This window comes from Rhinatrema bivittatum, chromosome 3, assembly GCF_901001135.1.
Source record: "Rhinatrema bivittatum chromosome 3, aRhiBiv1.1, whole genome shotgun sequence".
Classification (NCBI taxonomy): Eukaryota; Metazoa; Chordata; class Amphibia; order Gymnophiona; family Rhinatrematidae; genus Rhinatrema; species Rhinatrema bivittatum.
In genome coordinates, this window is record NC_042617.1 from 321857794 (window position 1) to 321883684 (window position 25891).

A 25891-nucleotide genomic window follows, 5' to 3' on the forward strand; every position below is an offset into this window, starting at 1 on the left:
AGGACCTATCATTCATAAATTTTGTGAAGGAAATGTCTGAATTGGTTCCCTTCCAATTGCAGATTGAACAAGATGGCAGACATCAAATGATGGAGCTGTTACAATTCCTGGATGCTCCCAAGGAAATAACCTCCATCCCTATTCACCAGGTTCTTTTGGATCTCCTCAAAAAGAACTGGGAACACCCTGGTTCTGTTGCTCCAGTCAACAGAAAAGCTGATACCACTTATTTGGTCCAGTCAGCCCCAGGTTTCCAGAAACCTCAGCTGGATCACCAATCTGTGGTTGTAGAATCTGCCCAAAAAAGGGCAAAAAGATCAAAACCCCTCTCTTCCTTTCCCCCAGGTAAGGAACAGAAATTCCTGGATGCCATTGGCCGGCGTGTCTTCCAGGGATCAATGCTTATCTCTTGGATCGCCTCCTACCAGCTGTATATGACCCAGTACAACAGGGTCTTATTCAAGCAAATACAGGATTTTGCAGAGTCCCTGCCTCAGCAATTCCAGGAACAACTTCTAACCCTAGTACAAAAGGGTTTTGAGGCAGGGAAGCATGAAATAAGATCTTCGTATGATATCTTTGACACCACTTCCAGGGTATCTGCAACTGCTATTTCAGCAAGAAGATGGGCCTGGCTTAAGTCTTCAGACTTGCGCCCTGAGGTACAGGACAGATTATCTGATCTGCCCTGCATAGCAGACAATCTGTTTGGGAAACAGATTCAGCGGATGGTGGCGGAACTCAAGGACCATCATGAGACCCTTCGCCAGCTCTCTCTGATGCCCTCTGAGTATTCCTCCAAAACAGCCTTTCAGGAAGGATACTAAAAAGTCATTCTTCCGTTCAAAGAAGTCCTATCCACCACAGTCTAGGATTCATTCCACGAGACCTTTCCAAAAAGCCCAGTCTAGTCAACCTCATAAACAAAAAACGCAAGTAGCCCCTCAGCCGGGCCCTGCTTCCAGTTTTTGACTCCTGCATAGAGAGCAGCAGCCAGTTTCCACTGCCTCAGATACCAGTGGGAGGTCGATTATGCCATTTCAACAGGTGGCACACAATCACCTCGGACCAGTGGGTCCTCACCATAATCTCTCAAGGTTATGACCTGAACTTTCTCTCCATTCCACCGGACTCCCCACCTCTACAGGCGTGGACAACATCCGACCCTAACTACTCCTGGAGCAGGAGGTTTCCCTCCTCCTCCAGTCCAGAGCAATAGAACCAGTACCTTACTCTCAACAAGGCCTAGGATTCTATTCCTGGTACTTTCAAATCCCCCAAAAATCGGGAGGCGTTCGTCCAATTCTGGACCTACATGCCCTCAACAAGTACCTCCATCGAGAAAAGTTCAAGATGGTTATGTTGGGTTCCCTCCTTTCTCTTCTGCAAAGAGGAGACTGGCTCTGCTCTCTCAGTCTCCAAGATAGATGCGTACACGCACATTGCGATAAATCCATCTCATTGCATGTTCCTGAGATTTCTAGTAGGCCCCAAGCAGCTGTTGCGGTCTGCACCGCTTCCCCTCTCTTCCCAGTGACCGGCGCCTACCTCCATGTCGGGAAACGCCGCGGTCTCCAGGTCCCAGGGACGCGCATAGGCCCATGTGGCATCCGCCATTTCCTTGTCTCTCTCGCAGGGGCCTCGCGCGCGAGTACGGCCACTTTGTGCGTCCAGAACCCGGAAGTCTGGCTCCGCCCGCGCTGATGACGTCACTCTCCACCCAGATATAACCGGCGCCCGGACCTTTCCTCATCGCCTTGCAACGAGGTTCACTACAGTCCTGTAGCTCTGAGTTGCGTGTCTACTTGCCGTGTTCCTGCCTGCCTTGACTTCGGTTCGTCCTGACTACGCTCTGCCTGCTGCCTGCCTTGACTTCGGTTCTTCCTGACTACTCTCTGCCAGCTGCCTGCCTCGACTTCGGCTCGTCTCTGTTCCTGCGTCAGCTTCCAGTCCAGCCTCCTCCTGGTTCCTGCGGACTCCGCTCCAGGTTCTACTTGCATCCACCTACGCCTGCTTTATAGACTCTCTCCCGCTGCTACTCAAGTCCCAAGGTGCCAGAACCCTACGGGCTCCTCCTGGGGGGTCCTGTGTACCCGGGTGAAGGCCTTGTACCAGACTCTATTACTATTGGACTTCCTAGCTCTCTGAGTCTTGGCTCCGCCTCCCAACCTACCCCGCCCCTCGTAGTAGGTTGGCCCAAGGGTCCACTATTCTACCGCAGAACCCGGCTGCAACAGCAGCTGCCACTACTACTAGTCTTCACCAAGTGCCTCGTAGTAGTGGCAGCCTTCCTCAGGACTCAAGGTGTTCACGTCTACCGCTATCTAGACGATTGGTTGATCAGGGCTCCCACTCAGCAAACTGCTCTGTCGTCCCTACATCTTATTTTACACACTCTGACTTCGCTAGGATTTCTCGTCAACTACAAAAAATCCTGCTTAGTCCCATCTCAAACTTTATCATTCATAGGGGCAGACGTGGACACCTTGCAGGCAAAGGCACGACAGCGAGCTCTCACTCTCATCTCCCTCACGCACCATCTACAGTCTCAGTGCCGCACGACTGCACACCACTTCCTCATCCTACTGGGACACATGGTGTCCTCAGTACAGGTTACCCCAATGGCCCGCTTGGCCATGAGAATCATGCAGTGGACTCTAAGGTCACTATGGACTCAGTCCGTCCATCCTCTATCAACCATTGTCCAGATAACAGACTCACTCAGTCAGTCTCTAGCCTGGAGGAAAAATCAGATCAATCTTTTCCAAGGCCTGCCCTTCCAGGCTCCAGGCCCTCAAATAATTCTCACCACCGATGCTTCCAACCTCTGCTGGGGAGCCCATGTGGCCGATTTGCAAACACAGGGAACTTGGCCTCCAGAGGAAGCCAAACACCAAATCAATTTCCTGGAGCTTCGAGCGATCAGATATGCTCTCAGGGTATTTCAGGATCGCCTTTCCAATCAGGTCATCCTGATTCAGACGGACAACCAGGTGGCCATGTGGTACATCAACAGACAGGGAAAGATGGGCTCCTACCTACTGTGTCAGGAAGCTGCGCAGATATGGGCGGAAGCCCTCTCCCACTCAGTGTACCTCAGGGCCACCTATTTGCAGGGAGTGGACAATGTGTTGGCGGACAACCTAAGTCACGCTTTCCATCCGCATGAGTCGTCTCTCAACCCCACAGTAGCGGATGCAATATTCCAACGTTGGGATCATCCTCACATAGACCTCTTTGCATCACCTCAAAACCGCAAGGTAGAGAACTTTTGCTCTCTCACTCGCAGCCAACACTCTCAGCCAAGAGATGCGTTCTCCCTCTCATGGGCAACCGGTCTCCTATATGCATTCCCTCCACTTCCACTTCTCTCGAAGACTCTCGTGAAGTTATGTCAGGGCAAAGGATGCATGATCCTGATAGCACCTCACTGGCCTCGCCAAGTGTGGTATCCAATACTTCAGGATCTCTCCATTCGCAGGCACATTCCCTTGGGAAAGGACCCACTTCTGATCACTCAGAACGGCGGGTGCCTGCGCCACCCCACTCTTCAAGATTTGTCCCTGACAGCCTGGATGTTGAAAGGTTAATTCTTTAGCCAGTTTCCAGTGTCCTGATTGCTTCACGGAAGCCTTCCTCGAGAAAGTCTTACCTATACAAATGGAATAGGTTTAAATCATGGTGTTCTTCTCAATCCCTTGATCCCTTTACCTATTCCACCACGAAGTTTCTAGACTCTCTCTGGCACTTGTCAGGATCAGGTCTAAAAACTTCCTCCATCAGAATGCATGTGAGTGCGGTGGCTGCCTTCCATAAAGGTGTCAGGGATGTTCCTATTTCAGTACAACCCCTTGTAACACATTTTCTGAAAGGCTTGCTTCACCTCAAGCCTACACTACACCCTCTGGCCCCTTCTTGTGTTCCTCAATCTGGTTTTAGGGAAGGCTCATGAAACCACCATTCGAGCCTCTCCCAATCCTGTGATCTTCACTATCTCACATGGAAAGTGATTTTTTTTCTGGCAATCACATCTGCTCGCAGAGTTAATGAGTTACAGGCCCTAGTTACCTATCCGCCTTACACTAAACTTCTGCAGGACCGGGCAGTACTCCGCACTCACCCTAAGTTCTTACTTAAGGTAGTATCGGAGTTTCACATTAATTAATCCATTATACTACCTACCTTCTTTCCCAGGCCCCACTCCAGTCCAGGAGAACAGGCTCTGCATACCCTTGACTGCAAACGGGCTCTAGCCTTCTATCTAGACCATACAGCTGCCCACAGGAAAAGTACTCAATTGTTTGTCTCTTTCCATTCCATTAAATTGGGGCAGCCTGTGGGTAAGCAGACTCTCTCCTCCTGGTTAGCGGACTGCATATCCTTTTGCTATCAGCAAGCGGGCATTCCACTTCAAGACCGTGTTTAAGGCGCACTCTGTGAGGGCCATGGCGACTTAAGTAGCTCACCTACGCTCGGTGCCGCTTCCTGACATTTGGAGGGCTGCTACCTGGAGTTCTCTCCATACCTTTCCAGCCGGTTATTGCTTAGACAAGGCCAGAAGACAAGATTCCATCTTCGGCCAGTCTGTCTTGCGCAACCTTTTTACAACTTGATGTACCACTACCCTTCCGCCTGCCCGTTAGGGTTCAGGATGCCCTCTACCAAATTCCACCCAGTCCTTGTGCCTATTGCACATCTTGGGTACATTTGGTGCATTTCTCGGACATCCTCAGCTTGGTACTCACCCATATGTGAGGCCTACCATCCTGCTTGTCCTGTGAGAAAGCAAATGTTGCTTACCTGTAACATGTGTTCTCACAGGACAGCAGGATGTTAGTCCTCACGAAACCCACCCACTGCCCCGCTGTGTTGGGTTCGTTACGTTTTCTTATTTTATTTTTCAGCTCTTCCTGTAGCTTTAAACAAGACTGAAGAGGGACCCCTGCTGGCTGCAGGGTTAGTGCCATGCTGAGCATGCCCAGTAGGTGCCAGTCAAAGTTCTAGAAACTTTGACAAAAGTGTTCCGTGATTGGGCTCCATCCTGTGATGTCACCCATGTGAGGACTAACATCCTGCTGTCCTGTGAGAACACCTGTTACAGGTAAGCAACATTTGCTTAACCTTTCTCCTGATTATCGAAGCTCTCAAATAATGAGATGTGTACATTCAGGAACTGAGGGCTTACTTGACATTTCCCCAGTCAAGTCGGCTTGCCTGACTGAGTAGGACTAGAAAGGTTCTTTCTGTCTTAGGTGACCAACTTTGTGGCATGCATGCCCTAGAAACTGTGACTACACTTAGACTAAGCAAAAATTAAAAGCTTGGTAGTGTTTGCAAACCTTTCCAGTTTAATTTTAATCGGAGGAATAGATTGAAGGTGTTTCTATGGCCAGTGGATTTTAAGGGGGGTTGAAGTTGAATCGCTTAGTTGGGTTTTTGATTATGGTCAGTGCTTTGGGGAAATGTTATATTTTAAGGTTTTCTTTGGAAACCAGTTTTTGTTAAGTCTCCTGGGACATAATTGTGGTAAAGCGGTGGATAAATATGATGATGATAAACCCATGTGGATACATATGCCTGTCAAGCCCTATTATTAAATTATTCTGTATTAATATAAGCATATTAATTGAAATTTGTAAAACCTTTAATAGACTTTAGAATGTTGTAATAGTGTCTGATCTTAAATGTCTTTTCTTTTTTGAGTCGCCAAATCATAGGAAAAGTTTGTTTGATACAAACATTTTTAGCAAACGTGCTGGACTGATGCTTTCAATCTAGACACTGGATCACTATTTTTTAAAAAACTTTATAATAGCACCACCAGAAGGCAAACATTTTATTTATTTTAAAAGTTTATAGGCCGCATCATCAAATGTCCTGAGCAGCTTCCACTTCACCTAAACTAAAATAATTTTCTAAATAGTAGTTTGAAGACCTGCCTATGTAGAAACAAATGTGACAGCAGAAAAAGCCATGCAGCCCTATCTAGTCTGCCCATCCACACCAACTAATTCATCTTTACAATCCCTCCTGCTCCCTCAGAGATCCCTTGTATTTATCCCATGCTTTCTTGACGTCAGACTCTGTCCTTGTCTCCATCACCTCCATTGGGAGGCTGTTCCAAGCATCCACCACCCTCCCTGTAAAGAAATATGTCCTAAGATTACTCCTGAGTATACATCCTTTCATCCTCATCCCATGAACCCTCGTTCTAAAGCCTCCTTTTCATTGGTATCTTGGAGGTATTAAATGTCTCTATCATGTCTCCCCTTTCTCTTCTTACCTCTAGAGAAATCATGTTTAAATCATATAGGTTATTCCTAAATGGGGATGGAGGGTTTTCAACTGGGTTAGGCTGCTATTTACCCATGGATCCAAATATATATATATGTATATATATTTTTTTTGTCTCTTCCCAGAAAGGAAGTTCTGCTCGAGACGGAGACCACTAAGTTACATTAAACAATTTTCCTCATAATAATAATAAACAAAGACAAATACCACCCTGCAAAACCCAAAATATCATGCTAAATACATAATGATTGCCCTTACTAACAGCGTAGGCAGAAGTTCATGTATTCATCATATCGCTAGAGAATGTTATAGCTGAATTAGTTACCGCACCCTGTAGCACATCCTTACAAACAGGTGGAACAGAAATCCCGAACAGTCTTGAAATAAGCAAGGCCTCCTTAGCCCATTCATGGGTAAAGTCTAAACCCCATCTCCATATAAGAAATAATCTCAGGGGAGCCAAGTCTTCAAATTATTATTGGCAAATTTTTGTTTACTTTTAGGTGAGTGGAGTTTGCCAAGCATTTGCGGCCTTGTGATGTTGTGTTTGAGTTCTATGAGCTCTACTGCTTTCTTTCTTTTCAGGATCACCTTCCCCTTTAAGCAGGAAATAATAATCATTATTCAAGGCAGTTACAGGTTTTGTCTTTTTTTTTTTTTGCTGCAGAGTGCATACAGTGCTATCTTAGCAAGCTAGGGAAAATAGCTTTAGGAATAAGATTGAGAGATAAAATTTACAGTGATGCAAGTGATGCCTGAGGATGCAGTCTGCTGTCAGATCTTTCATTTATTTCCTGGCCCAGCAGTTTTTCTCCAGCTGCTTTCCGTATCCAGCTGGGTCAGAGCCAGTTGATGTTCAGACTGCAGTGTCATGAACCTTCGATCACAACAACCCGTCTAACCCAGCTATCCCACAGTCCACGGCTCCCTGAGTCTGGCTGCCAGGTGATAGCATGGTGTGATGAGGGGAGCTCATGAGCAGGCAGCCCCAGAAGCAGAATAAAACCCTGCTAAAGTGAGAGACCCAAAGCAGTTCTGGAACAAGGATCACATCATGATCAGAGGATGCTGAGAGAGGGCACAGAGTGCAGATGTGAGAATAAGGGATTTCTTGCCCAGCTAGAGTATGTCAGTCTTTAATTGTAGGAAGTTGAGGAAAGACTAAAGAGGTTAGGCCTGTTTTAGCTTGGAGAAGAGACTGCTGAGGAGGGATATGAGAGGTCTAGAACGGGTAAATGTGAATCGGTTATTTACTCTTTCAGATATTAGAAGGATTAGGGGGCACTCCATGAAGTTTGCATGTAGCACATTTAAAACTAGTCAGAGAAAATTCTTTTTCACTTAATGCATAATTAAGCACTGGAATGTGTTCCCAGGAGATGTGGTTAATGCAGTTAGTGTAGCTGGGTTTAAAAATGGTTTGGATAAGTTTTTGGAGGAGAAATCCATTACCTGCTATTAATCAAATTGACTTAGAAAATAGCCAATGCTATTACTGGTCAATACAGTAGCATGGGATAGACTTAGTTTTTGGGTACTTGCCAGGTACTTGTAGCCTGGATTGACCACTGTTGGAAACAGGATGCTGGGCTTGATGGACCCTTGGTCTGGCCTAGTATGGCATCTTACGTTCTTAGCCTTGAGTTCATGTCTTCAAGTCAAGAAGAGCGATTTATAAGATTCAGGGTCATTAAAACCATAAAGATGTCAGTTATCCTTTGAAACAGAAGTAGCAGGTAATTATACCAAGTGAAGTTTGTTGGTTTTTCTGCTAAATGTATTTTTCACATTAATCTTTAGACAGATGTACTGTAATATAAGGTAACAATTAGTTTGATCAGTGGTGGAAGAATAATGTTCTTATCGCATCTCCAAAGTGCTGTAAAATGTAAAGTTCAGCACAAATTACAAACTCAATTAAAATTTGCATTTGAAATGCACTGCAAATTTCATCACTGTATGTCTTTTATTCAGCTGTAAGTGGTACTCATTTTAATTAAAATACAGTTAACGAAGGCATCTGTCACAGCATGAAGACATCTTCAAGTCCCAAGTGGTTATTGAACTGAACAGCTCTAACGGATTGAAGCAAGTAGAGAGGGGGGAGACTTTGATGGCCGAGCAACACTGCAAGGTCCATTTCCCCACCTGCCGCAGTGCCGCAGACCCCATTTCTCTTCCTCGCTTCTTCCAGGCTCCTCCTTACCCTCTGTCTCATGCATCCAGCGGCATTACTCTGGAGAAATGGTTCTTCTCAATCTCCCCACCTCTAACATCCTCTCATGACTCCTCTCTCTAATCTACAGAGCCTGGTTTAAAACAGCTGGAACCTTGTGCGTGTTCTCGTGCAGTACTTATTCCTTTGGGAGGGTAATTATCAAACAGCCCGCATGAGAAAGTTGGCAAAAACATGCAGAAGTTATTGCAATTTTCCGAGTGAACTTGCGCGCACAAGTCCACTTTGAAAATGATCCCACCAAATCTAAAATCTACCTGCACTCCTTAACCTCTGCTACGTAGTGACTTTCAATTTTCAAGCCCCCCCCCCCCCCCCCAAGGAATGCTTCCACTCAGTCCAGGTAAAGTTATCCATGAACAGGCAGCGCACATGTAAGCTTTCCCGCAGTTTTTAAAAAGGCCATTTCTGCAGGGAAGACATTGTTTTACCTGCGGAAATGCGTTTGAGGATTACCCTCACTAAGAATAGAAATGAGTGACTTAGCCCTCTCACAGGAGGGAGAAGAGGGAGCAGGAACTGTGGTGGTGACATGCAACAGAAGACAACGTATTTTTCAAGGATTGCTTCTGTTTGTTTCCATCAACAACTAAGTTAAACCAAAAACCAAAGTAACATATATTGATAGTTCCCAGACTTATATTACCAGATCTATTTCTGGCTTTTCATTCCATTTAGCACATTATAATTATTTTGTGTAGTTTAAGGGTGCAATTTTTAAAGCTGTCTACACTCATAAAAGACAGGCTTATGCATGTAAAGGGCTAATTGCCTGGGGTTTGTGTACAGTGTGATTTCACATTCCGATGGGCAAAGCTGGGATTTGCACGTGAGCTTTTGATTTAAAAACTTATCCTTGTAAAGTAACAGACCCAAGTTAGGCCCTGCAAAAAGCAGGTGTAACTTTGTGCAGGTGAGTTTGTGTGTCACATCAGATAATTTCCAGAATGAATTTATATGCATAAGTTTGATTTGAAAATTGGTGTATTCCATGCATTTTTGAAATGCATAAGTTAAATTGTGGCCTAGTACTCGGTAGTGATTTTCCCTTGCCCTGCATTTTGCTTTGAAAGCCGTTCTTTTTAAATTGGCAGATATGGTGTTAATCCTGATTTCTGCAAGCATGTGATAATTCTGTTTCAGAGAAAATACAATTCTTACTGTTGGAAATCCAATTATTTCTGTGGTGTTCTGTCATTCAAAAATACTCACTAATCTGCAGAACCCTCCAGCAGTCTGGTGGTTTCTTACATGGGTTCCATTAATGGTACATGAGGGGTTTCTAGAGGCTCTGTCTTCATGTATTCAAGACACGACAGCTTTGTTAGTTGAATTGATTGGGTTAGCATAGGAACAAGATCTCCCTGTGAGTTTCTGTTGATCCGAAATAGCTTTACACAACTGTTTAATATCATATGTGTATGAGTTCTGTTAGATGATTTTTACAATCTAATTCTGTGTGTTACTCCGGGCATAAGGAGCTTAAAATGTGTTTATTTTGTTTTGCTGTCGAATTGTTCTTGGTTGGATGATTATTGACCGATGAGAAATTGCTCTGGGCCCCCAGGCAGGCTCTCTGGCCTAAGGCCAATCCTGTGCATCCTTCCTGCAGTTGTAAAGAGGAAGACCTGCACACCTGTTTTTCGGAGACTTTGCATAAACTGTTTGTTTATTTATTTTTTTAAACCGATGTTGGTGTAAACCTTCACACTGGTGTACATTGCATCACAATAAAATCAGACATAAAATACAATAAGGCATAATAGCATAAAACACTTAAAAAAAAAAAAAAAAAAAAAAAAAAAGTAAAAACTAACTACAATAGCATGTACAGAATTGAATAAAACTAGGTTTTACGGATAACTAATACAATAACCTATTACAGTTTAAAAGAAATTAATAAGCATAAGATAAGGGCAAGTTTTAACTGGTATCTGCTGAGAAAGCTTCTGCATATAACCAGGTTTTTAAAGCTTTCTTAAATTCCTTCATATCCCTCTGGAGTCTCAAATCAGAAGCTTTGATGATTGGCACTGTTGCTCACAAGTTTCCCCTTTTTGTATCTGTCACCGTATAGTCGATATGCGCGCATGGAGTTTTCTCCCCAATAGGGATGACTCATTAATGACTAGACTCTTGAGCCAAAGAAAAGATTGTTGTAACAAGGGTATGAATTAGCAGGTCGTGACAAAATGAGGCATGACACTGACATAAAGCAAAGAGAATTTATTGTTAAGAAATCAGAGGAAGTGGAATATTTATTTATAAAATCTTTGTAGACCACACTGTCTAAAATTCTAGGCTGTTTACAAATATTTTATAAATATTTGTTTTAATGCAAGTTATTCTTCCAGAGACCTTGCTGGAGGGTACATTTTATTAATATAATTAATAAAAAATATTCTAAAGAAGCTATAATTTAGAACATAACATAAGATATGCCATACTGAGAAAGACCCAGAGTACATCAAGCCCAGTATCCTGTCTCCAACAGTGACCAATCCAAGACACAAATACCTGGCAAGAACCCAAACATTAAATAGATCCCATGCTATTAATTCTGACAACAAACAGTGCCTATTTCCTATTAATTAATAGCAATTTATGGACTTCTCCTCCAGGAAATTTTCCAAACCTTTTTTTAAACCCAGCTCCAGTAGTTGCCTTAACCACATCCTCTGGCAATGAATTCCAGAGCTTAATTGTGCATTAAGTGAAAAAAGAATTTTCTCTTATTTATTTTAAATGTGCTACTTGTTAACTCATGGAGTGTTCTCTAGTATTTGTATTATCCGAAAGAGTAAATAACCATTTCACACTTAACCGTTTCACATTTACCCATTCAAGTCCTTTCATGATTTTGTAGACCTCTATCATATCCCCCCTCAGCTGTCTATTTTCCAAGCTGAACAGCCCTCACTTCTTTAGCCTTTCCTCATGGGGGAGCCATTCCATCACCCTTATCATTTTGGTCGCCCTTCTCTGTACCTTCTCCACTGCAACTATATCTTTTTTGAGATGCGGTGACCACAATTGCACACAGTATTCATTGTGCAGTCTCACCAAGGTGCGATACAGAAGCATTATGATATTTTCGTTTTATTCGCCATTCCCTTCTAATAATTCCTAACATTCTGTTTGCTTTTTTGATCTCCACAGCACACTGGGCCGACAATTTCAGTGCATTATCCACTATGATGCCTAGATCTCTTTCCTGGGTAGTAACTCGTAAGATAGAACCTATCATTGTGTAACTACAGCAAGGGTTATTTTTCCCTATAGTCATTACTTTGCACTTGTCCACATTAAATTTCATCTGCCATTTGGATGCCTAATCTTCCTGTCTCACAAGGTCCTCCTGCAATTAATCACAATCTGCTTGTGATTTAACTACGCTGAATAATTTTGTATCTTCTGCAAATTTGATTACCTCACTTGTTGTATTCCTTTCCAGATCATTTATAAATATATCAAAAAGCACAGATCTAAGTACAGATCCCTGAGGCAATCTACTGTTTACCATTTTCCACTGAGAAAATTGACTATTTAATCCTACTCTCTGTTTCCTGTCTTTTAACCAGTTTGTAATCCACAAAAGGACATCGCCTCCTATCCCATGACTTTTTAGTTTTCTTAGAAGACTCTCGAGGGACTTTGTCAATCGCCTTCTGAAAATCCCAATACACTACATCTACTGGTTCACCTTTATCCACATGTTTTTTAACCCCTTAAAAAAAAAATGAAGCTGATTTGTGAGGCAAGACTTCCCTTGGGTAAATCCATGTTGATTGGGTCCCATTAAACCATGTCTTTCTATATGCTCTGTGATTTTGATCTTTAGAATAGTTTCCACTATTTTTCCAGCACTGAAGTCAGGATCACTGGTCTATAGTTTCCTGGATCACCCTTGGAGCCCTTTTTAAATATTGGGGTTACATTGACCACCCTCCAGTCTTCAGATACAATGGATGATTTTAGTGATAGGTTTCAAATTTTAACTAATAGATCTGAAATTTCATTTTTTAGTTCCTTCAGAATCCTGGGATGCATACCCATCCAATCCAGGTGTTTTTCTACTCTTTAGTTCGTCAGTCTGGCCTACTACATCTTCCAAGTTCATAGTGATTTGGTTCAGTTCATCTGACTCAGCATCCTTGAAAACCATCTCTGGAACTGATATCTCCCCAACATCCTCATTAGTAAACACAGAAGCAAAGAATTCATTTAATCTTTCTACAATAGCCTTATCTTCCCTAAGAGCCCCTTTAACCATTGGGTCATCTAATGGTCCAACCGACTCCCTCACAGGTTTCTTGCTTCGGATTTATTTTTAAAAGTTTTTATGAGATTTTGCCTCTACAACCAACTTCATTTCAAATTCTCTCTTAGCCTGCCTTATCAATGTTTTACACTTAACTTGACAATGCTTATGCTTTTTCCTATTTTCTTCAGATGGATCCTTCTACATATTTTTGAAGGATGTTTATTTTGGCTAAAATACCCTCTTTCACCCCACCTTTTAACCATGCCGGTAATCGTTTTCCCCTTCCTTCCACTTTTCTTAATGCGTGGAATACATCTGGACTGTGCTTCTAAAATTGTATTTTTAAAGAATGTCCATGCCTGTTGTTCACTTTTAACCTTTGCAGCTGCACCTTTCAGTTTTTTTTCTGCTTTCCTCATTTTATCAAAATTTCCCTTTTCAAAATTTAGTGTTAGAGCTGTAGATGTACATATTATCTTCCTTCCGGTCCTTAGTTCAAATTTGATCATGTTATGATCACTATTGCCAAGTGGACCCACCACCGTTAATTCTCTCACCAAATCCTGCATTTGAATAAGAATCTATATAAATAAAAATGTTTGTTCAAAATCTTAAATCTCCGAAAGTTCTTCACCGATTGCTTTGAAATTTTGACACAACGTTGCATTCGAATACGCACATGTTTTTATATGCCTATATTATATAGATGTCACACCTGTGGCAGGTAAAAACATGCCTTTTTGGAAAAACAGCGCCATCTGTTGGACTTAAAAGCAACACACTCTATCTACAATATAAATGGGCTCTGACCGACTGACCGCAAATGCGCAGTAGAGAGCAGCTCTATCGTGCATGTGTGGACCATAGAGCTCTGCACTATGTGCCTGGGTGTCACAGAGGGGAGGAGGAAAGGGCAGACCCGTCTTTCAAAAGGGAAACTTTGATAAAATTAGGAAAATAGAAAAAAACTAAAAGGTGCAGCTGCAAAGGTTTAAAGTATTCAACAGGCATGGACATTGTTTAAAAATAGAATCCTAGAGGTGCTAGTCCATATGTATTCTACGCATTAAGAAAGGAGGAAGGAAGGCAAAACGATTACAGTCATGGCTAAAAGGTGAGGTGAAAGAGGCTATTTTAGCCAAAAAAAAATCCTTCAAAAATTGGAAGAAGGATCCATCTGAAGAAAATAGGATAAAGTATAAGCACTGTCAAGTTAAGTGTAAAACATTGATAAGACAAGCTAAGAGAGAAATTGAAATGAAGTTGGAGGTAGAGGCAAAAACTCATAATAAAATCTTTTTAAAATATATCCGAAGCAAGAAACCTGTGAGGGAGCCAGATGGACCATTAGATGACTGAGGGGTTAAAGGGGCTCTTAGGGAAGATAAGGCCCTTGCAGAAAGACTAAATGAATTATTTGCTTCTGTGTTTACTAATGAAGATGTTGGGGAGATACCAGTTCCGGAGATGGTTTTCAAGAGTGATGAGTCGGACGAACTAAACCAAATCGCTGTGAAACCGGGAAGATGTAGTAGGCCAGATTGACAAACTAAAGAGTAGCAAATCACCTGGACCGGATGGTATGCATCCTAGGGTACTAAAGGAACTAAAAATTGAAATTTCTGATCTGTTAGTTAAAATTTGTAACCTATCACTAAAATCATCCATTGTACCTGAAGACTTGGAGGGTGGCCAATGTAACCCCAATATTTAAAAAGGGCTCCAGGGGTAATCTGGGTAATTATAGACCAGTGAGCCTGACTTCAGTGCCGGAAAAAATAGTGGAAACTATTCTCAAGATCAAAATCATAGAGCATATAGAAAGACATGGTTTAATGGAACACAGTCAACATGGATTTACCCAAGGGAAGTCTTGCCTAACAAATGCCCTTCATTTTTTTGAAGGGGTTAATAAACACGTGTATAAAGGTGAACTGGTAGATGTAGTTTATTTGGATTTTCAGAAGGTGTTTGACAAAGTCCCTCATGAGAGACTTCTAAGAAAACTAAAAAGTCATGGGATAATAGGCAATGTCCTTTCGTGGATTACAAAATGGTTAAAAGACAAGAAACAGTAGGATTAAATGGTCAATTTTCTCAGTGGAAAAGGGTAAACAGTGGCGTGCCTCGGGGATCTATAATTCTACCTGTGCTTTAAAAAAAAAATATATATATATATATATGATATGGAAGGGAATACGAGTGAGGTATCAAATTTGCGGATGATACAAAATTATTCAGAGTAGTTAAATTACAAGCAGATTGTAATACATTACAGGAGGACCTTGCAAGACTGGAAGATATGGCAGGTGAAATTTAATGTGGACAAGTGCAAGGTGTTGCACATAGGGAAAAATAACCCTTGCTGTAGTTACACGACCTCTCTCCCTGCGTCCCCTGTAACCTTTTTGCCCCCCCTGTAAATAGTATCCCTCCTATACCCCCCCCACCCCACCCTATGTATATAGCTCCCGCCTTACACCCCCCCCTCCCTGTGTATATAGCTCCCTCCCTACACCCCCCCTCCCGTCCCCCCCCCCCCATTTTTTAACTATTGCCTCGGGCTCCCTGTTAGAGCCCTCCTAACTCATGTTTATGCAGTTATGCTGTTGTTATCCACTCCCACATCCCTGTTCTATGTATTTTCTATCTGCTGTTATAATGTAAACCGATATGATGTGTATTTTAATGTCGGTATAGAAAATCTGTTAAATAAATAAATAAATAAAATGTTAAGTTCCATATTAGGAACTACCACCCAGGATAAAGATCTAGGCATCATTGTGGATCATACTTTAAAATCGTTGGCTCAGTGTGCTACAGCAGTCAAAAAAGCAAACAGAATGTTAGGAATTATTAGGAAGGGAATGGTTAATAAAACAGAAAATGTCATAATGCCTCTGTATCGCTCCATGGTGAGACCACACCTGGAATGCTGTGTACATTTCTGGTCGCCGCATCTCAAAAAAGATATAGTTGCAATGGAGAAGGTACAGAGAAGGGCAACCAAAATGATAAAGGGGATGGAACAGCTCCCCTATGAGGAAAGGCTGAAGGAGGTTAGGGCTGTTCAGCTTGGAGAAGAGATGGCTGAGGGGGGGATATGATAGAGGTCTAAGATCATGAGAGGTCTTGAAAGAGTAGATGTGAAACAGTTATTTGCACTTTCGGATAATAAAAGGACTAGGGGGCATTCCATGAAGATAGCAAGTAGCACATTTAAGACTAATGAGAGAAAATTCTTTTCACTCAACGCACAATTAAGCTCTGGAATTTGTTGCCAGAGGATGTGGTTAGTGCAGTTAGTGTAGCTGGGTTCAAAAAAGGTTTGGATAAGTTCTTGGAGGAGAAGTCCATTAATGGTTATTAATCAGTTATACTTAGGGAATAGCCACTGCTATTACTGGCATCAGTAGCATGGGATCTTCTTAGTGTTTGGGTATTTGCCAGATTCTTGTGGCCTGGTTTGGCCTCTGTTGGAAACAGGATGCTGGGCTTGATGGACCCTTGGTTTGACCCAGCCTGGCAATTTCTTATGTTCTTATTAAAAAGAGCCATCTTTGGCACTCAACTGTGAAACATGCAAATGAGCTAGACATGAAATTTTACTGTGCTGCTCAGTTACTGTGCTTACCATGCTTTTAGCTTTTGACACATATTAATTTAGACATTTTTTCATAAATTAATCATCAAAGCAGTGCAAAATTGTGTATGCTAATTAGTTACCTTGCATTGGTCAGTGGTGGCTGAGCCACTGCCAGTTCAGCAAAATTAACACCATCACCTAGGGGCCACTCCGACAGCCAGACAAGGTACCAGCCACAGGTTTCCAAGCTTTTATTTAAACACAAAATAAGAAGAGGGGAAGACATTACATATGAGAATTGCTTAAATTGCAGATTTCACAAAAATTCAAGTCTCTTTTCCTACCTTGCACATACTTTTGAATGTCCCATCAATGCGTGACAAAGTAGTTTGTGAATAAATGTTCTGCCTGCCTGCCTGAAGTTGTTATGGGTGCATCAAGGCTAGCAGTAATGGGCTCTTTTAGAACCCAACAGGTGTCTCTATGGGGCGGCCAGTAAAATGACCTGGCAGGTCCTTGGGGGCTGCAAGAAATTGACCAAGACATCACGTTCCTCAATTGAGACATATATGGACAATCCACTAGGATCTATCATAGATACAAGCTAAATCTGACCAGGTTGGAAGCTGGATACTTGAAAGGCAGGAAAATATTCACGTTCATGTACTAGAACACTTGCAATGAATGAGGTGACGACATTTGAAATTTTGCTAATGCAAATTTTAGTTGCATCAATGGGCTTGAATTGATGATTTTCCCTTGTGTCAGCAGCTTATGATCTCTACTAAACCTCTCATCCTGAACAGGTCTTACTGCTTCAATGTCCTCCTTTGGGCAAAGAAAAATTTGATATCACAAAGAGCATAATGGTGTCACAGGCCAGGGCATGTTCCCCAAATCTCTCCACAACACACTGCTAACATGGCATTACCTTAGTTCCTTGTGAAGGTGATACTTGTGCATGTTCAGGCTTGCATGCCGTAAATAACACAGCACAAAAAAAATGTCCATTTTGAGGAGTCATTCATAAAAGTATGTCAAAACAAGATGTGTCATAAGGTTATAAGCATGGTAATCACAACAAGCTTAGCTGCATGCAGAAATTCATATCTCCAGTTCATTTGTGTGTTACACTGCAGGGCGCCAAAGATGCCTCTCTTTAACATAGCACGCTCATGCATGCAAATGATGCATATCGTTGGGGGCCTTAATTCTGAGTAAAGCAAGATCGGGTCCAAAATGAAACGGGGTGACTTTTGTAGAAAAAAAGATGCTCTTTCAAATGACAAAAAAGAAAAGAATTAAAAACTACACAGTAGAGATTTACACCTGAAAATTGGCAACAATTTGCAATAAAATGTGACATCAATAAAATGTGATATCTTTGCTAATTGCAAATAGTAAGTGTGGAGTAAATGCAGATGACACAGAATAGCACACAGCAAAGACTTTACACTTAGCAGTTCATTAAAGTTGCATATTATGTATTTATGAATTTATAAACCACATACGGATGCCTCCTGTTGAGAAAAATGTAGATATTCACACCTTGTTACTATTGTTTCGGATAACAATTTTTGGAATCTGTTCTTCATGAGTCCCTCCCGACACAGCCCCTACTGCGAAACACAGCCGTGTTGCGGGTCTGTACCTTTATACTTCTTTAAAGCTGACTATAGAAAGTGGTTGTCCTGAGAAATCCCTCTAATTATTGTCACCTTATTTTACACGGAACAGCATCACTGACTGACTTCACACCCTTCTTTTTGTTATATTATATCTTTGCTTCCAGGTGCCTGTAAAGCCTCTTAATGCAAATCTTATACGTATGGGCCATGACTACTGGTCTGCTCAGGGGCAATGAGGAGTCAAAGTAGGCCTTATATTTCTTTTGTAAATATTTTGCCTCCCATAAAAAGGGAGGCAAGCTCACGTTATGTTTCAAACTTTGCACTGGGACTCAACACCAGGGGTTGTTCTAATCCACAAAGTTTCAGGCCTCTGACAGGTGTTGTTGGGCTGCAGCACCTGGACAAAATGGCCATTTCAGGTTGCGCGGAGCATGGTATTCAGAGGGTAACCTCCATTCAGCTGACTCTAGCTCTCCAACCAACTCAGATCCAGGTGAAAAATTTAGTATGGTTTTGTTTGAGACCCTAAGAGAACATCCGTGCAAAATTTTGTTTGATTTGGAGGAGGTTGAACGTTGGCTCCTGGTCCACTTGATATGGAATGACTCCTATGTCTCTTACTGTATAAGGCGTCTTAGCAATTTGGCTGCCATTAGCCCACTTGAATGCACAGTGATCGGGGTTAGCAAATACAAAAAATATATATATATAAACTTAATACATTTCTTGACTAGCTTTTGCATTTTTTTCCTCTGGAGGGATGGTTATGCAAATCTTTTTTGTGCTTGAGCCAGTGTAAAAGTTGACTTTGAAAGATTGCCCCATTTTTCACTTTATTAAAAAAAAAATGTATTTTTGGATGAGATTGCAGTGTGTCATAGTTTTACTATTATACATAAGAACATAAGAAATTGCCATGCTGGGTCAGACCAAGGGTCCATCAAGCCCAGCATCCTGTTTCCAACAGAGGCCAAATTTCCCGCTATCTGTGGTGCTTTCACCCAAGATTGTGCCTTGTTTTCCCCTCTTGGAATTAATCTGGCAAATTATCCCTTGTATCATAGTTTTCTGGTCTTACACACACAGAATTAAAAGTTTGGAGACTGGTTGAAACATTTGGTGAGGGTGGGCATCGTACCAGAATCTCATAGCAATGTGAAGTGATCCTCTGCTGAAAAGCAAACTTCTGCGAAGCAGTTCTTCTGTTGTAATCTAGTCCGTTTTATTCTGCCGTGCCCGTTAATCCCTAGATGTTCCCATGCAGGCTGGGATGTAACCTGGGGTATCTGCTCTCAAAGCTACACTAAGGGAAGAAGAAACCCTCACAGCCTATGGCATCCTGACTTGATTTTCCAGGGACACGCAAACAGTTACGTTCTCAGTTATGCACACGTAGCTTCCATTTTTTTAAGGATGCAAATCTTTTCCACCTGGATGGGATAGGGTCATATGGAAACATACTAAGGGAAAATATTAGTCTTGTTTATTAAAATTGTTTTCAGGACTCGGAATAAGCAAGGAATGCATGCTAAATAATGCTCTGTAAACTGATGAAGCAACATTGGTAAGGAAGACGACCATGATGTAACGCTGCTCATGTTATAGATATACATTTTTATGTTTATTTATTTATTTTTACAGGTGTGCTGATATTCTGAGTCTTCCAAAGATGCCCTTAGTGAAAAGGAACATAGATCCCAGGCACCTGTGTCACACAGCTCTGCCCAGAGGCATCAAGAATGAACTGGAATGTGTCACCAACATTTCCTTGGCTAATATAATCAGACAACTAAGTAGCCTAAGTAAGTCCTGCTTGCTTATACTTTTTAAATTATTTTATGGTTTGGCATGCTGTGTTACTGGTTGAACTTAAAAAGACCACTGCAACCCTAATTTATGTTACTGGCTTTTATTTTGATGAATCTGTTCAACAATAAATGGCTGTAATGGTTAGCTTGGCCTTCACCCACCACATTGGGTGCTCTGGCCCCTCAGAACCCTCTGGGTCCTCAGAAGCTATTCATGCACCCAAGAGTCTATGAATTGCCCTGCTTGGAAAACAGGAAGAGGCCATACATAGCTCGGATCCCTGGATAAGAAGGATCATTTTGATTGACTCCATCTGAAAAACATAAAAAGAATACTCCAATTAATTACAGCAGACTTCAGAATTACTTTCATGTAAGTCACTGTCCCCAATGTGTTGTGCAAGGTCCATGATGGCTGTCAAGAACAGTGGCCTATATGAGGGCTTAACCTCCTGTATGAATATGCATGCGAAGACTATGCCTTAGGTGCAGAGGCTTACAGGGTACCTGATGCACAGTCGACTATAATTCTCCCTAGCCTGTCACTTTCCTCCTGTACCTTCCAATTCACTCAGGACTAGGCTCTGTTGGGCAACGGTGCAATCGGCCTTCATTCATAACTACCCGGGGGATTTTTTTTTCCTGTTTTATCTCCTCTCCCAACTAAGCTCAGACATTGCAGCATTAGTCCTTAGCTGGGGGCCATGCACCAGGGTTCCTTCTAGAACCCTGCAATCATTGGCCCTAAGTCTGGCCACTTGATATGGCCATTGCAGGATGACAGGGATTTCCGACCCACAGGGGATGTGACAGGCTGGGTATGCTGGCAGAGGCAATCGGGGGAGCAGAGGAACTGACCCTGGTCCCGCCCCATGGAGGTGTGCAGTACTTCCACATAGCCATTTGGCCAGCCTCCATGGATCAATTTTGTGAGGCAAATAGGGCTCAGTTTCCGACTACCTCTGTTCTTGCTGTGTTTAAGGCCGTTGTGAGATGTCAGAGGTTGAAAACTGAATGGTCTGTGGAAAGGAAAAGTCTGCTTTGTATGCTGTACCTTAATGAGTTAGAGAGCTGCCATTCAGTAGTGGAGCACAGAGACTGGAGACACAAGAAAAGGTGTTTTGTTATGTTTTTACTCATGATGACCTTCCATGACTTGCCGTGCTAAGCCACCGAGAGGATGTTTAAATGAGACAGTTATGACTGACGTGTGGGCAAGCATTTTTCTATTCTTGTTCATTCTTCTCACTGATGTCACATCTTAAGCACACCTTTTCATTTCTTCCATCCAATTCCAGATATTGCTGATATCAGAGGAATGACGTTGCATGACTGAAAAGGAATAATGAACCTTGGGCATATTATAATGTGGCAGATAATGCATTTTGCACTTTATTTGGCGGCTTGCCCAGTGTCCCCAGTTAGATTCTCATTAATGGTCTTTCCACCACTGTTTGGTCTCTGTGAGCCACTTTTCTTACCCAGGATAGCATTTAAGCTATTTGCTCGAACTTCCCAAATAGCTATTTGCTGCAGTCTCTTGCCGGCCTTCGAATAAGTAAATATGCTTATTATATTTCTGAAAAGAATACTTGTTGCAGAGTGACAGCAGATGGCTGAATGCCAGTCCCAGTTTGTCTGAGTTTTGGACCACAAAAGATCTGTCTGAAGGGAAAGGCCAACCAAATGCAAAGTTTTGAATAGGCAAAAAAAAAAAATAGCTATATACAGGAACATGCTGAGTCAGACCAATGGCCTATTGGACCCAGCATCCTGTCTCTGCTTTGGGCAATCCAAAAGGGTTGGTTTAACCTTTCTTCGTAAGGGCAGCCATTCCATCTTTTGATCCTTTTTGTTGCACCTTCTCTGTACCTTTTCTAGTTCTGCTATCTTTTTTTTTTTTGATGTGACCAAAATTGCACAGTTTTCAGTGTGGTTGCACCATAGATTGATACAGAGGTATATTATTTCCAGTTTTGTTTCTATCTGGATAACTTTTGAGTTATCCTGATAATTGCCTTTGATTATCAACCTCTTTGTGTGCAGGAGACGCTGAAAACAGGATGTGTCTCAAAAGACATGAGAAATCTAACACGCTTCTAGAGTGTCCCAGGCATTCTGTATCTCAGAGTATGTGTAGACTTGACATGCTTGTACTGTGTAGCTTTACAATGTATGATTGCCAACACCCTTACATGGTGTTGGGGAGCGTAGTAACTAAGATGGTGTTTTAAGGATATGTTAGCCTTGGACATAGCTTCTTTGTGCAAATGTTGCATTTTCTAAGGCATAGTTTATAGATAAAGGACTATCCCTAAGACAGTCTGTGGGGCACAGGGTGAAGCTGCCATATTGCTGCTCTGAAGGCAAGCATTGGAAACCATGAAGAGAAAACGAGCTCCAAGCCATGAGTGAGATCTCTTCTGGAGTATCAGGTTCAATTCTCTACGGTGTAGCTTCAATAGGATATAAACAGAGTAGAGGTAGTCCAGAGAAGGACTACCAAAATGATGCGCCAAACGTCAGCTTTCCTAGCGGGTAGACAGATGGACTCAGGACCAGTGGATTATGCTCCCTTGCCAGTAGATGGAGACAGAGCAAGCTGACATCACAGTATATATAGTCCTGCAGTGACCCCAGCCTGCCAGTATTCTCCTTCTGCAGCAGATGGTGGACGTGCATGTCCCTATGGGGATTGCTGGAATTTTGGAAGGAGAATTTTAAATTGAGAAACCAAAGCCCTGCTCTCCTGCGGTGATACCTCTAACGGGCCCTTTTCCACAGATAAGCAGGTTGAATTAGCCATGTAACCTGGGGATCGTCCTCTAAGTGGCGGAGCTTCTCCAAACACACAGAGCTAAGCCTTGTGTGCCTGCCTGTACATATAACCATGTGGTTCCCCACCCACTCCAGTCTTTTGTTTCTCCGCACTGCATGGTGCATGCAGAGTCTCCTCTCACTAATGCTTTTCCCTTTTTTTCTGTTACAAGTTGTGTGAAGCTCCTTCCGGCCCTGCATTCGGCAGGGAAGGATTGTTGCAGTGGCCTGGAACCTCTCACGGGCCTGGGGGTCCTGTGAAACACCTCGTATATAGCCATGTTAGTGCTTGACTTACAGCACAAAATGGTGGATGCCCTCTGGGCTACCAGGCATCAGAGGAAGGAGTGTGAAGGGGACCCCGGATCGGCCTGCCTTCTGTGCTACCCGGAGCAGCAGGAAAAGGAAGGGTGCAGGGACCCTGATCGGCCAGGACTCACCCCAGGACGGATGCAATTTCAGGCAAGCCCGCTATATACCCCGATGGGGAAAGCAGGGGAAAGAGCCTTTTAAAAAAAAATCTCCCCCCCCCCTTGGGCCCCTAACGGGACTACCCGAGGGCAGGGTAGGGAAGGCCCTCCTCGGAAGAGCCTCCCAGCGCCGAAGAAGGACTCCATTCAGTGGCCGATGTGTCAGTAACAGACGTGTGCGCCACTGAAGCATCGGAGTGGGGTGCTGAGGCCAGCGCATTGGCGCTGGCTCACTGATGGCTTGCACATTGACACCGGCGAGCCGAGGACTGACACTTCCATGCTGAGTGACAACTGGTGTGCCGAGGGCTGACGCTTCTACACTGAGAGCCAAGGCACCAGGATTGGTGCAGTGACTGGCGCATTGACGACGGTTGCCGAAGCTGGAGCGCACCGAGGTGGACAGATTGAAGGCAGCTTGGTGGCTTAGGGGCAGTGTCGTATGTTGTCAAGGAGAAGGACCTGAATTCAAACCCCATTTTTGGCGTTTCTGCTACCCAGATCAGCCAGGGTTGGGGATATACTGGGACCTTAACCTGGTAATAGGTGAGAACACCAATGTCCTGTGAAGTCCAACGCACAAATATGGGCATGCTGAGAAAGCAAAGGGATGCCGCAGGTTGTACTCAGCGGCGCCAAGGGGGCACTGGCTGAGGCTCCAAGCTGCGCACGCCCAACCACCGCACTAACACAGAGCACCGAGCTCCCAGTGAAGAGGAGTCATCAGCTATACAACTGGCAGTAGCTGTCTGCATTGCTGTGGCCTCAAAGGGAGCAACCAGGAATGAACATCCAGGATGGTTAGGTACAATTGTTGGGCACAAGCCCGTGTACTGCCCCAAACGGACAGCAATTGTCCTTTACCGACGTTACCAAGGCCAGAACACCCAATTTGCTGGGAGCACCAGCTTGCTGGGATGCTTCCTGGGAGAAAAACAGGGCATACCGCCCAGCTCAGTTCCTGGAGGGCAGAGTTTGGCGAAGGAAGAAAATACCCAACTCGTGTATTAGGTAGGAAATTCCCCGTCCGACCTCGGTCATAGGCAACAGCCATGGGCATCCAACCATGGCTCAATTATGTGCACCCCTATGGGTGGGGGGACACTAAGTATCTGTACATTCTAGGTGTTGAACGCCTTCAGCCTTTGAACCAGTCTGTGGGTGCCACCAGATAACCCCTGAAGAAAAAGAAAGAAAAAGAAAAGCAGTGGGTATGTTATGGGGGGATGGCCTGTGCCGTCTGTAGGGTACGAGAAATGTCGGCAAAGTCACCAGAAGCTATTTCGGCCGCAGAGGCGGTGCAGAACCACATCAGTTTTGCTGCACTTGGGGAGAAGTCCCAGAGGACGACAGCAGCAGGGTTACAGCCAGCAGCACAGTCATCGCCCAGGGGATATCTTTTAGATGCTGCTGGGCACAGTACCCTAGGCCTCAGACCTCCGGACGCTTCTCAGGGCCCCGCATGTCCCCGGTTCTGAGAGATTGGAAGACCAGCAACCTCTAAACAACTCATGTTGATGAGGTCTACTCAGGAAACGGGGTGTGGATGGATCCTTGTGGACCCATACTCGGGCAGTCTACCTGCAGTTGTGGCAGGCAGCACATCCATTTCAACCAAGTGGAACAGCTGATTCAACCCTTTCACCAAGAACGTTAGAAGTGCCCACAACCATCATGATGGTTATCAGGACTATGTTCTATTCCCAATCAAGATAGTAATTGGGAAGTCCAAAGATTCCCTCTAATACATTGTTCTGCAAGCACAGCTTGCGTCTGGGGGGAAACAGGGACCAGACATCATGCTTACCGCACAGGACTTCACGGTTGATACAAAGTTGTCATGTCAGTTACATGGCGCGCCTCCGGAGCGGGTCGTCCCCAGCGCCCTACCAAAAACTGATCGAGGGGAGTGACCAGTATTCAAAAAAAAAAAAATCCTCTTGACAACAGAAGATGCGGGTTGCATAGAGTTATTCGGCAAGATTACAACCCACCGTCCACTCATTAGTGGAGACCTGAACCTATGTGATGGCACGTGGCACAGGTGGGTCTACAACATTGGCCTTCCGGTGCTAGCAGGAATACCCCCGAAGCAGTTATTCCAGCAGTACATCTCGAAGTTATTTAAAGCAAATTAGAAGGGGTTGCTATTTACATACAAAGCTGGCTCATGCATGAATTGTCAGGAAGTAGTGTGCATCGAGAAACATATGAAGGGAGAGCATGCCCTATCCCAACAGCCTCACTCCATCTTTAGAAGAAATACAAGAGTGGACATTGCCAACTCTCCTTCGGGAAGTTGGGATGACCTCGATAATGAAGAGTCATCAGTCTCACCCAAATGTCAATCTGGACTCGACTGTATGGGGCAGGGGCCTTTAGTCATGTGTGCTCCCTTCCCCATCTTACAGTGTGGAAATAGGGAGGGCAGGACTGATGTCCTGGCAAATGTATAAGCAGCGATCCAAGGGGGCCTAGTTCCTCTGGGGAATCCCCAAGAGGAAGAATTGCCAAACAAGTAGGCCAGATACCCCGGGGTGCAGAGTATGTGAAGTCAATCCCTTCTCCTGCCCTCTGGAATGTCTTGAATATCTTCACTCGTCGCATGGGATGAGGCTAGCGGCAGCATCTGTTGCCTCCTCCCCTTGAAGTCTTCCAGGGGTCAAGCCACCGGTTAATTCCCAGGTCTAAGAAGGGCATCCTTATCCATGCCACCGATGCAAAGACCACAGGTGCTGTGATGTCACAGCTTCCTTCTGGAACAGCTGATGCTACCGTCCCTTGA

General features: G+C 43.7%; 1 protein-coding gene and 1 long non-coding RNA gene across 3 annotated transcripts in view; one reads left to right on the forward strand and one right to left on the reverse strand.

Annotated features, from left to right (window-relative positions):
* Positions 1-25891, forward strand: part of WASF1 (WASP family member 1) — a 271816-nt gene that overhangs the window by 134270 nt on the left and 111655 nt on the right. Inside the window, 1 exon segment of the mRNA XM_029595276.1 lies at positions 19653-19813. Within this exon segment, the coding sequence (XP_029451136.1) occupies positions 19681-19813 (133 nt within the window). The 5' untranslated portion in view covers positions 19653-19680.
* Positions 19920-25891, reverse strand: part of LOC115087747 — a 66601-nt gene continuing 60629 nt past the window's right edge. For both annotated transcript variants that reach the window (XR_003855605.1, XR_003855604.1), the window contains exon 3: positions 19920-20133. This is a non-coding gene — a long non-coding RNA (uncharacterized LOC115087747). The remainder of the gene's footprint in view (positions 20134-25891) is intronic.